General features: G+C 39.9%; 1 protein-coding gene across 1 annotated transcript; it reads left to right on the top strand.

Annotated features, from left to right (window-relative positions):
• Positions 1-2,686: 2,686 nt before the first annotated feature.
• LSM11 (LSM11, U7 small nuclear RNA associated) lies at positions 2,687-12,952 on the top strand. Its single transcript, XM_014456207.2, is given in 5 exon segments — positions 2,687-2,918; positions 5,176-5,223; positions 5,226-5,314; positions 7,190-7,273; positions 7,891-12,952. Coding segments are annotated over 5 exon segments (864 nt in total). The 3' UTR covers positions 8,302-12,952.
• The last annotated feature ends 608 nt before the right edge of the window (positions 12,953-13,560 follow it).

The raw sequence follows: 13,560 nt of genomic DNA, 5'->3' as shown, positions 1-13,560 counted from the left end.
GGGGATTGTGCTAAGCAGGGGTATATGTTGTTTTAGTCCTAGAAATGTGTTTGTCAAGGGAGAGACATCCTGATAATCGGTGTGCTGTTAGGGGTGCCTTTGTCAGATGATGCACCGTGCCGGAACATCCCTGCCCAAGATCGGGGTTCACCCCAGCTTGCTTGTCCAGCAGCAACACAAAGATGGAGTTTCATGTTCTTAAAATAAGGGCAGTTTGGGGGACCCGATTTTGCCTCTACTTTTTGCCACATCAGACTCAGCGTGTAACATTCGTTTCCATTTTGCCAGTTAATTGCTTGGCTACCAAGATTGGCAAGGAAAATAAATATTTCTGTGTGGTGGGCGGCTTTACCTTTACCTATGGAGTACTTTGCTGTATTATTCTGACAGTGTGAAGACCTGCTTTGTCGACTTCCCACGATAAAATATATGCCTGGAGTCAAGGTCTCAGAGATTGTGCCCTAGGCACTGAAAAATTTTTTTTTTAAAATATATTTTATTGATTCTTTACAGAGAGGAAGGGACAGAGATAGAGAGTCAGAAACATCGATGAGAGAGAAACATCGATCAACTGCCTCCTGCACATCTCCCAATGGGGATGTGCCCGCAACCCAGATACATGCCCCTGACCGGAATCGAACCCGGGACCCCTCAGTCCGCAGGCCGACGCTCTATCCACTGAGCCAAACCGGTTTCGGCGGCACTGAAAATTTTAATCAGGCCCCTGGAAACAGTGGAGTGTACATGATAGAGGTGGGTGGGCATCACACAGGGTTGATGACCTTCAGAAAGCAAAAACAACAATAGAAGCAAACCAACACCCCCACCACCACCCCCCAGCATGGGTGAGGATTAGATTTATTCAAGAAAGAGTTCCTATAAGAGGTAAGCTTTAGGTCTTGAAATTAAAGAGGGGCATGATTTTGGATTAACAGTAATTACAGTGGGGCCTTGACTTACGTCCTGACTAACGAGTTTTTTGAGATACCAGCTGTCTCTCGGTGGATTTTTTGCTTTGAGTTGACGAGTAATTTGAGTTAACGAGCTCATGAGGAGCTTGGTCTTGGAACGAATTAAACTCGTAAGTCAAGGCCCCACTATATTTGAAAATCAGGCTATTGAGGTGTAATTTACATATAGCAGAATACAACCTTTTATTTTATTTATTTTTTAAATATATTTTATTGATTTTTTACAGAGAGGAAGGGAGAGATATAGAGAGTTAGAAACATCGATGAGAGAGAAACATCCATCAGCTGCCTCCTGCACATCTCCTACTGGGGATGTGCCCGCAACCCAGGTACATGCCCTTGACCGGAATCGAACCCGGGACCTTTCATTCTGCAGGCCGACGCTTTATCCACTGAGCCAAACCAGTTTCGGCAGAATACAACCTTTTAAAGTGAGTTTTGAAATCTCCACAATCATGATACAGAATAATTCCATCACCCCAAAAGTTTCCTCATGCCCCTTTGTAAGTCAGGTGATAATTTTAGTGTTGCTGATTATACTTACTGTTATTGAGCACATATGTGCTATACACTTTGCTAAGCCCTTTAGATCAGTGGTTCTCAACCTTGGCTGCACATTAGAATCACCTGGGAATCTTTTTAAAATCCTGATATCTGGGCCGCATCCTCCTGGAAATTCTGTTTCTTTGTTATGGGGTGAGGCCACAACATTAGTAACAAAGAAACAGAATTTCCGGAGGATGAGGCCCAGAAATCAGGATTTTAAAAAGATTCCCAGGTGATTCTAATGTGCAGCCAAGGTTGAGAACCACTGCTTTAGATGCAATATTTCATTTTACCCTTAGAAACAACTTTATAGATGAAGAAACCGAGTCTCGGTTATTACCTGTTACTGCCTAGCGTCACATAACTGGTTAGTTTGCAGCTGAGAATCCCGGGTTTGTCCAACTCCGGGTATGAGCTTACTCATGCTAGTCTCAGGAGAGGGAAGAGGAGAGTACATTGTAATGCTTGCTTGTTTTGGTGTGTGGAGGATGCTGCATATATGAGGCAGAGGATTTGTGTCCAAAGCAAAGAGAATGGAATTTGGGTTCAGAGAGGGATTTGTTGCTAGAATGTGTTGAGCCAAACCAAAGATTTTTTTTGTTCGACTTTGTGATGATAGAGCGTGGGAACCATGGTGTATTTTCTTAAGCAAAAGCATTTTAGGGCAAATGTTTCTAGGAGCTAAGTTTCTAGTAGTAAAGTTATTTGGGGGTAGAGTAGAACACAGTTTGACTGTCTACGTCTGAATACTGGCTCCTCCACTTTCTAGCTGTTCTGGTTTAGGCAAGTTACTTAAACTCTTAAGGGCCTCAATTTCCTCATCTGGGAAATGAGTACAATGATAGAATCCACCTATTGTTCTGAGGTTTAAATTAGTTAACACATTTAAAGCATTTACAACAGTAATCTTCCTTAGCATATAGGGAAATTCTCGGTGAATGTTAAAAATCACTGTTAGTCATAATTAAAAGCTCTAGGTCAGGGTGCATGTAACCTGACATTGACTGTTGGCTCAGCTGTTTACTAGGTAAGTAACTTTGAGCAAATTATTTAAACTTTTTTGAGCCTTGGTTTCCACATTTATAGAATGAGGGGAAATAAGAGTACCTATGTGTTAGTTGTGAGGATTAAGTAAAATAATGTACATAAAGTTAAACTTAGCACAGGGCATGGCCCTCACTGAGGGTTCAGTAACTTGTGATGATGATGGTGACAGTGATGATAATGATGTGATTGGTTGTGGAAAGAGAAACGTCTTAGTTACTGAGAATCTATTGTCTGAGTTTTGTGATTGCCGAGAGCAGAGAGAAGTAAGAGTGGAGTTAAAAAATGACCTGGACTTGGAAGGGTGTGGCCCAAGCAGAGTGGCAATGGAAAGGGAGGAGGATTTGGAAGAAAAAAGTCCTGCAAAAATGAGGCTTATTTTCTCTCCCTTTGGTCATATTAAGTTTTTATAAGCTTAGCTCATATCTATTTGGAATTTGTTACAGAGACTGCTGGAAAGAGATTCAGAATGTGCGTTCTGATTCAGAATGCAGAGCTCATTTTTGCCTTGACAATTTGCTCCAATAGGTGGTGCTAGTGTTGCACCTTTGATCACAGAAGGAGAGAAATGCTTCCTGGAATTACACCTTATTAAATTTTTGAAAGGAAAAAAAATCAAGAGAAAGACACAGATGTGAGAGTTGAAGACCCGAGTTTACCATTTGCCATTAGAATAAGAGACTGTTGTTAAGATACAAGCTTGTCTTTTCTTTTTGATTTGGGGGTGTGAGGGAAGTGGTATCCTATTTTTTTCCAAGTTAGAAAAAGAATGGTCTTCTCTTTGTGGAAACACATATGTGTATGGGGGTAAGGGGGGGCAGCGTATGTATATAGGCAAAGGGAGTACATGCAGGCATTGTAATCACTTTCTAAGACATTGAATTATAGAGATTTATTCTGGAATCTAGAAACTAACTAACCATCTAACTTCATTTTATAAATGAGGAAACTCAGACTTGTAGAGAGAAAGTTACTCACCAGGGTCACACAACTAGTGATAATGACCTAAATGTTGTTTACAATGCTGGCTTTAACACAGTCTGTAACACATATCCAGATACATGTACACATACACATACCCCCTTAAATATGAAAAGTGCAAATAATTTTAGGATATTGCTAGAGGAAGGGTAGATGATGAAGGTTAGACCAAGGTTCTCACGTTTCTTTCCAAGGCTGCTGTTTCTGTCACTCTGCTCCACCTGTGCCTTCTTGCTGAATCTTTAGTCTGACATAAGCTCCTACTTATCTGTTAAGTCACTTTCTTCCAAGAGTATTTGCTTTTATTTATCACTGCCATCATTTATAAGCGCATCCATGAATGAAGAATAAGGAAGTCAAGAGTAACCAACCTAGCCTGGCTGGTATGGTTCAGTGGTTGAGAATTGACCTATGAACCAGGAGGTCACAGTTTGATTTCTGGTCAGGGCATATGCCTGGTTGCAGGCTTGATCTCCAGTAGGCAGCTAATTGATGATTCTCTCTCATCATTGATGTTTTGATCTCTCTCAATCTCCCTTCCTCTCTAAAATCAATAAAAAAAATATTTTTAAAAAAAGAGTGGTTAACTTAGTTATCCAAACTGAAGTGCAGGACTGTTCTATTTTATGCCACTAGAAATAAAACAGAGAGTGACTTTTTTTGTTTATTTACTATCAATGGCAATCTCCAAAGAATTTTGCCTTGCAAATTTGGGAGGGAGGGAAAAACAGAGACTCTATATGCATGAGTGTGAGAGAGTATGTGTATGTATATGATTTTTCTTTTGGAATGATATATATATATCAGAATATTGTGAAGGTTAACATAAAGTAATAAAAATAAAATTCATACCTGCTCCCAAGCTCTGAAAAACAGAATCCATCATAGTAAAGGCTGACATTATAATCCCAGCATTCTTCTTATGAATTATCATGCTGCCCTTTTTAATGATGTTCACCAGCAGTCTCATAGGAACCAGATGCTCAGCCTTGCCTTTACCCCAGCAAGGCTTGGAATAGAAGCAGGTGTCTGAGTGCCAGTGTGAAGGTGATGTCCATTGAAACACTAGTGGCTCCAGAGAGCTCGTGCGTGTAGTAGCTGAGACTTGGGAGCCTAAAGGCTGTTCTCTCTTGGAGGGTTACATGTGTTTAAGGACAGATGTGTTACACAACTTATTTTCTTTAAACATATGAGCAAGATTTTTGGTTCTTTGGGAGGCTTACGCTGGATACGTCATTCATGAGAATTATCCTGAAAAAAGTTGTCTTAACAAGACACAGAACTGAGAAGAATCTAGCTGCTATGTATATTTAATGTGGTATTTCTTTTTTGCCCAAAAAGTTTTAAATGATGATGCATCTGAGTCAATGGCTTAGGCCATGGGATATATAGAGGTGAAACTTTTAGATGATAGCCGTTCAGACGGTTTATCCACATTATGAATTTTGTCTCATTTCAGTGTGTGTTGCCCATTGACAGCCATATTGCCCAGTGGGCCTTCCTGTTCCCACAGTGAGGTTGCCACTGCACCATGCTGCCTCATATTGCTGGAGATGGATGGGTGGTCTTGGTTGTTACTTCTGGGAATGAGAGCATATGTTCATGCAATGTAACTATTCTTCTCTCGTTTCAGTGCACGAAGGCAGCCCTCTGGGTGAACTTCATCGTTGTATCCGGGAGGGGTGAAGGTGAATGTTCACATCCGCACTTTCAAGGGACTTCGGGGCGTCTGCACAGGCTTCCTCGTTGCATTTGACAAGTTCTGGAATATGGTAATTAAACCCTCCTTAGGGGCTGGAGAACCTCTTGGGGACTAAATCTTTTATAAATCTAAAGATCCTGAGTAACCTTATTCAGTGAAACCTGTAGAATAACTTCCCAGAAGAACTAGAATCTACACTTTCTTGAGAAATAACAAAAAAAGTTTCTTTTATTGCTTCCTTTTCCTTAAGGCTGTGGCTTTCAGGAGGGGTGATTTTGCCTTTCTTTCCCTCGGGGGACATTTTTTTTATTATCACAACTGTGGGCTAGGGTGTTACGGGCATCTAGTGGGTAGAGGCCACAGATTCTGCTGCATGTCCTCCAATACATAGACACCCCCCAACAACAACAAATTATCCGATGCAGAATGTTTTTAGCCAAGATTGAGACACCCAGCCTTAAGCAATAATTACTTATTTTATCTGTTTAGTAATTTTATATTGATTTCCTATTAAAAATATTTATGTTCCACTTTGGCTGGGCACAGTGCTAAGTACAGAAGTTTCAGAAAGAAACTTTCACGCTACTGTTTTTTGAAGATATACATGGATAGAAGGGGAACAGACATATTAATAAGCAAGATAATTTACATGGTATTTCCTTATGAAGGAGTGTACCACACACTCCTAGCCTCCTAGAGGCTTACTGTTTGCTAGATATTTGAAGAAAAGTAGGGATGTATTATAGCAATGTCAATCTCCAAAGAATTTTGCCTTGCAAATTTGGGAGGGAGGGAAAAACAGAATTTTAACCGTGGGGCTGTTAAAATAGGAGCCACCAGGCTTTCTAGTGTTTCTTTTCCATATGGTTGTTCATCTCCAACTTTTCCCTGTGCTTTATCTCCATCCATGCATTCCCCTGGATAATAATAATAGTTGCTAATGTGTACTAAGCACTTGGTATGTGCCAGATACTATACTAAGAACTTTACATATATTATCTCAATGAATGAATTGTAGGTCTTTTCCATTTCACAAATGAAGGAATTGAGGCTACAGATTTTGGAAGATTAGTACAGATCACACTCCTAGTAAGTGGAAGTACCAGGACTTTAGTATATATCTTTCTGACATCGGAAACCCTGGTTTTAATCCTAGCTTTACCACTTGGTAACTGTGTGACTCTAGGCAAGGTAATTTCTCTGAGGCTCAGTTTTCTCATCTCTAAAATGTAAGAATTTTTTTTATTATTATAATTTTACCTTTGAAGGAAAAGGATTTAAGAGAACATATGTAGTGAGAGTGCTGGTAATAATAATACTGTCAGCTTATACTTGTATGGTGATTTACACTTTTCAAAGTAACTTCTCATACACGATCTCATTTGATCCTAACAGCTGTCCTGTGCAGTTGGTCTCTCACTGGTGAGAATTCATCAGCAATTCAGTCTGTGACTCTGGTCAGTCTCTGTTAATTGCTGTCACAAAACATAGAAACTGGAAAGGGAAAAGATGCAGTAGAGTGTTTCTCAAAACATGGCCTAAAGCTACCTGCACCAGAATCACCTGGGGTTTCTGGTTAAAACGGAAAGTTCCTGGACTTCATCCCAGACCTATTGAATCTGAATCTCTAGGAGAGTAGTAGCCTAGGATTCACACTTTAATAAGCTTCCTGGATATTTATGAGCAGTGAAATGTAAGAACTTCTGTGCAGCCATAAGGCCCCTTACCACAGAAGAAACTTGTCTTATGTGGTCATAGGCCACTTGGGAATTCTACTCAGAGGAGGCCAGGTATTACCTTTTTTTTCCTGCCCAAGAGCTGCTTCACTTAAGTTTAATTCTACTACAATTAGATGTTATTCTGCCTTAAAATTTTTTTCCTGAAAGCTATAAAGATAATATTTTTAACTCCACCTCATTTCCCCCCCTTTGGGCTGTTTCTCTAGGCACTTACTGATGTGGATGAGACCTACCGAAAGCCTGTTCTAGGCAAAGCATATGAGCGGGATTCTTCACTGACTCTCACGAGGGTAGGCAATTTCTCCTGACTTCTTGAGTACCCAGCATGCTTTCAGGCTTAGGAATTAAGATCACTGAGCCCAGTGACCAGTGTTTCATAGTGGGAAAGCCCTGGTGCTGTCAACCAGGTATGCCTAGACCAGTGGTCGGCAAACTGCGGCCCCTTGAGTGTGGCTCTTCCACAAAATACCACATGCAGGTGTGCACGTACAGTGCAATTGAAACTTCTTGGCCACACTCAAGGGGCCAAAGAGCCGCATGTGGCTCGCAAGCCGCAGTTTGCCGACCACTGGCCTAGACCAAGGTCTTCCTTAGTCTCTCTTCTCATGCATTCTTCTAATTTCAAATGAGTTTCTGCTTCAGACCTGCATATTATTTGAGCAACAAATTACCTTTTATAAGGCTTAAAAGTCTTTCTGTTTTACCCAGTAGAAATAAGGTGCCTTTTCTCTTGACACACTTACTGATTTATCTGAGTTATAGGTAGAAATAAAAAATTCATTACTAACTTTTTAAAAATTGTGAAGCAAGTTGTCCACAGAGCATAATTGAGGAATCTGTTCTTTTTTTCCCTGTATATTGAAAGAGGGATGTTTAAGGCTAATATTTGTCTTTGCTTTCTTTATAGCTATTTGATCGACTAAAACTTCAAGATTCCTCCAAGAAGGAGGCAGATTCTAAGTCTGCAGTTGAAGACTCCACTCTGTCCAGATACTCCCAGACATCCACTTGGAAGGTAGCCTCAGTGTGGGGAAGAGAAGACACTGACCGGGGCTCACGCAAACATTCCCGCTCCGTCCCATCTTCCCTGCAGGCATCTACAAGGGAGGAGTCCAGGTCAGAGCTGTCAGGGAGGACTATTCGGACAGAAGGGTCTAGTGTGGGAGGTACCTTTTCCAGAGCTACTACCCTTTCTAGGGGCCAGTCCCGTAAGAAAAAGAGAAAGCCCAAAGTAGATTACCAACAGGTATTCACTAGACACATAAATCAGATTTTCATTCGAGGCGAGAATGTCCTGCTAGTTCATCTTGCACAGTGAGCAACTCTGCTTCACTTGAGCTTTAGTATTTAGAAACAAAATGCATGAATTGCTGCTATGCTGTATCCTAGTATCCCAGTGAAACCCTGAGTTGGAATGATCCCCTCTGGTACTGCATGTGTTGAGGAGAGAACCAGGCTCGGGCTCTCTGGGTGATGAGCTCCCTGAAGGGGAGACAGGCCTTGGGAGGGTGGGTTGTTTGCATTAATATCAAAGCAGTAATACCAGGCTGCATATGAGGACACACATCTGATTTGGTATCATGCTCTACATCAGACACTCAGACCAAATATACGATCTTCCATTTGAATCAGGGGTTATAGTATAAATTAAGTTGACTCTATGGACTCTTTAGTGTGGAGGAGAAAAACCTCAAAAAGAATGATCTCATTTTAAAGCTAGTACTCTGAATACTCACGAATTTGATTCTAAGAGTAGCAGTATAAATTGCCCTGGAACCCTACACCGACATCTTGTAACTGACTGTTGAATTTTGCTCTCCACCATTCTCTCTTAAATCTGTTATCTTTGGGTATCTATAAGATCTAAGAAAGCTACCAATTTATGTAAGGGCAAAATTTGAAAAGTTGGTATGCTTAAAGCAGCCAGCAATGAATGCCCTGTTTTTGTCCCTCCTTATTATGGAAAGGAATGTGGGACCTCAGCAGTCTTCCCTTACCAGAGGTAACTTCTGCGAATGACATACCAGATGGAACTATAAGATGCTCGTGTGGTGGCTTCTTGTCTTTCTCTCTAACTTCTGTGGCATAGTGCTAGTGCATGTACCCTGTGTATTGCCTCTCTGTGACCTGTCCTATAAGCTTTATGGCAAGAGACTGTGACCTTCAAGTCTGTCTTCAAAGAGTGCTGCATGAACTCTGTAATATACATGCACCATCCAGCTGAGAATCCCTTTTCCAGGCAGGGCTGGTCTTACGTAGAATATCTTTCAGAATGGTTTTCATGAGACAGCAGCAGTAGTTTTAATCCCTGTGTCAGACCAAAGAGGTTCTTACAAACTCGAGTAGGTGTGTCTGTAAGGGACACTTTACTCACAGCCAGCTTCAGTAGCAGAAATACCATAGCACTCTCCAATACTACTTGAATCATGCTATATGCTTTCTCAGTCACCAGTGCAGAATAGGCTACAGACTGTTAGGTAATATTGAATTTTTTTGTTTTGTTTTGTTAGTTTATGTTTTATTTTAGATAATTCATATTCAAATTACAAATAAGAAATAGCTAACTAGTTAAAATGCTTGAAAAGAAAAATTTCCCCTGCTGTATTTGTTGTGTAACTTAGATACCTGGTCCTTCTGCTAGATGGGTCACTAGCTCATCATATAATGAAAGGAGAGCCTCAGTGTTTGCCCATCAGACACCTACCTCACAGGAGCACTGAGACAAAGAATTTTAGGAAGGCATTTTAAAGTCTCTAAGCATGTTTAGGAACCATGAGTCATTTTTACTAACTCTACTTCATGGTTTGGTTAGAATGCTTATGAGCAAGGCAGGTAATCTCTGTAGGTATCATAAGTATGATCTTGCTGTGATCAGAAGGCAGCGGTATCTTCAGGAACTATTTCCCATGTTCCATTCCTTTCTCCTAAAGGACAGTGGGAGTTTCAGAAGAATATCTTGAGTAAGATGAGAGTAACATTTCTTTGCTGCTCCTCTACATCCTAGCCCCTACCCTTTCTGATCATTTTTAGAAAGGATTCCCCTGAATTTCTCATCGGTTTGTATGATAATACCAAAGGGAGAATGAGCATCTAAAAACAACACATCCCTAAAAGGGAATTTGTAGAAATTGTTTTGTTTGTTTTTATTTTAAAATGCATTTTAAATATGTTTTTTATAGCCACAGAAGATGTACTAAATATTTAGAGAGGTTCCAGATCACAAACTTGAACCATCATCTTTGGAATCTGCCAGTCTAATCTCTTCTAAATAATGTGTCTAAAAGTTCAGTTCCCCAATTAATAGTTGTCTTGTTTAATCATCAGGCACCCCTGCCTCTACCTCTTTGCCAGTCTCCCTTGTTTGGCTGTCCTATCTGTCTGCCCTCTTGTTCCTTAGCTAGAAGCTATAATGGATATTAGATTTTTCCAATAAAGTAGAAATTTGGAATCAAAAGGAATATAATCAATTTCTATTTCAGTCTAGTGCCTGATTAAATCTAACCTAATTTATTTTACATAATGCTGGTTTTCATAATGTTTGTATATAATTTTTATATATTCATGTAAGGATTGATTTACTGCTTTTTTCTACCCAACTTAATAATTCTGGCTCTGAAAAATTTAAAACTGTGATATGTCTTAGATGCCCATTTATTTGTTTGGTTTGGACAGTGATCCTGGAATGAATGAACTATCTAGTATTGTGTTATTTTGTGCAAAGCATACTTTTTTAGAGAAGTCAGTTTTTAAAAATCATAGCCTTTTTCTTTATTATTGGAGAAATTTTTCATAAGGAAGAAAAAATAGGTCCTAACAATGTATATGTTGCTCAAAAAATGTGATCATCTAGGATATTATAGTAAGTTGCTATGGAAACAACTGATGTCTTCCTCAAGAGGAGAGAAAAGGAGGCAGTAACCACTAGAATGGTAGAGACCTGGCGGCCCCTCCACCTGAAGGGGGCTCTAAGCTGCTGCAGGTCAGCAAAACTGGTTTCTAGTATTCCCCAGAGATTTGGATTTGGGAAACTTGGTAGGAATAGTACTTATTTTTGAACATCCATTTTGGTTCTTCAGAGTAATCTCCAAACATGGGAATGTGTTTTCCGGACATTTCACAGGGCATACCTATCTGTGTACTTGTTGAGGTCCTCTCAGGAGTTTCCAGCTTTGTTAGATAAGAACAAGGGATTGAGAAATTGAAGATATGCTGTTACACCCAGAATAGTTTCGTGTGCCATTCTTTGTACAGAGAGATGATTCTACTGCTCTACCACAAGGCGAACTTGCACTTTAGGTTGTTCATTTTAGTATCTGGAAAGCATTTATGCTTCCTTTCAGAGACAGACCTCTTATGAAAGAGGTGGGCAGTTGGTGAGATGGTTAGCCAGAGTTAGCAGTGTCTAAGCAGTACCTTGCCTGCTCTCTGTGCATGTCAAGCCAGAAAGCTTAGAAACCTTTAACACTAAAGTCTAGATAGGAGTCCTTGCTATGAGTTGTTAGTGAATCAAGAGGGGTTCATCTCTTTTCATGGTGAAATAGCCTAAAAGCACCTTTAGAGATTGTCAGGTCATGAGCCATGAGCTTCTTAATCCTCAGAAGCCTTATGGAAACTAGGTGTACTGCTTCTATTCCTTGAGAAAAAATAGAACCTAACTTGATGAAGAGTAGATATTTATATTTATGTTTGCACTGTTCCTGTAGTAGCTGACATGGGTAAAATAATGAAATATAATAGGTTCTGTAAATTACTTGTTTAAATTTTGTCTAATTTTGCCTTTAGAAAAGAATTTAAATTATTCAAAGATAGCTAGCTATCCTAAAGTTTTCCAGTCTTTTGTGTATTTTTTTTATGAATGAAATGATTTCTGTGGTTCAGGTCAAGGTTTATGTAAGTGTATCATGGTATAAATATAATGGTTTTCCACCTGTTTTAATTTCTCTTTTCCTGTGCCAGATACAGAATGCAGTCAACCCCTTCTGTTCATCAGCCTGTGTTTTTCAGGGCAGTAACTCCCAAAAGGGTTTTCTTAGTGATTATAAAGCAAGAAAATCTTATGTGGGCTTGTGTTACAAAGGTGGGTGGTCTGTCATTGCTTTCTGACAAATTGAGTGATGGGTTTAAGGTAAGCCTTTGGAGTTCCTGTCACAGTTTCCTGGGCTCCAAGGAAGGGTTGGGCCTTCTTTACTCTCAGTGTTTTTCAAATGTTTGTAAGTTCTCTTGCACTCCTCTAATAAAAATGAAAGCTCTCTGTCAAGAAATGGCTTTGGATGATTCGGAGATCGAGGGGGGCGAAAGTACACCTGAGACCTTCAGTTGGTCTTTTATTTATTTAGAATAAAGAGTAGTCTGATAAGCAGCCAGAGTTAGTGCTCCTTTAAAAACACTCTGAAAAGATGGGAACTCTCCCTCAGGAAAACTACAAAAGCTATTCCCAGTACATTGCAATTGCTTTTGATTTTTAGTCCTTTGAGCAAATGTCTGATGTTATGTTTTTTGAGCTGTGGGGGAAATATATCTAAAAATTTTTAACAGATATTATTTAAACAATGATTATCTGACTGAATTCTGTGTGAGCTAGGCTCTAGGGCAGCTGCCCAGTTCTTTTTCTGTTGTCCTGGCAGTAAAGCAGATAGTAAGTGATGTCTTAAAAAGTGATTTACTGACATCTAAAGACATAACCTTCTGGGCTACCCTGGGAATACCCCTCTGAAAATACTTACTGTTTTTTTAGACAAGGCTAAACCTGGATGACTCTATGAATTTATAGTTTTTCTATTCATATACCAGCTGCTAAATGAAAAACCATGATTTATAATCTCGTCTTGAAATTACTCCTAATTATTAAGTTCACCTAACCCCTTCCTGTTTAGGGAGGATTGCTGCTAGTAACGTCAGTTTGCAATGTTCTGCTTTAGATATGTGTCATATGGGAGTCTGGAAGCTGTAATAAATATGATTGTATTAATGTACTGGCTGCTTTGTCTGTTGATTTTGGGGGAAGGGAGAGGAGGCAGGAAAGTCTGCTACCACGTGAAGACACCGACCTAGAAAGTTAAAACATTTCCAGCAATGTCATTGTTGTAACCTTGCGCCCTTCTATTTTCCTTCTTTTTGAGGATTGCTGCTAGTAACGTCAGTTTGCAATGTTCTGCTTTAGATATGTGTCATATGGGAGTCTGGAAGAGTTAGAAACATCGATGAGAGAGAAACATCGATCAGCTGCCTCCTGCACATCTCCCACTGGGGATGTGCCCGCAACCCAGCTACCACGTGAAAACACCGACCTAGAAAGTTAAAACATTTCCAGCAATGTCATTGTTGTAACCTTGCGCCCTTCTATTTTCCTTCTTTTTTTAACCAAAGCACACACATCTAGATTTCTATCCTGAGATAGCTTTATTCTTCCAAGTTTATTTGACGTTCATGCTTAGAAAAGAAACTTGGCCCACATTGCAAATTATCTCTTCTAAGCCCCAAGCAATGGTAATTGCTCTGTGAATTCATTCCACATAATAGCTCCCTGGCATTAATCCACTGTCTTCACGATCTACTGAGGTCACCATCGACTGCTCCC

The sequence above is a fragment of the Myotis lucifugus genome, unplaced genomic scaffold (assembly GCF_000147115.1).
Source record: "Myotis lucifugus unplaced genomic scaffold, Myoluc2.0 scaffold_56, whole genome shotgun sequence".
Taxonomy (NCBI): domain Eukaryota; kingdom Metazoa; phylum Chordata; class Mammalia; order Chiroptera; family Vespertilionidae; genus Myotis; species Myotis lucifugus.
The sequence above is the reverse complement of the archived record's forward strand: the minus strand, read 5'-3'. Positions and strand labels throughout refer to the sequence as shown.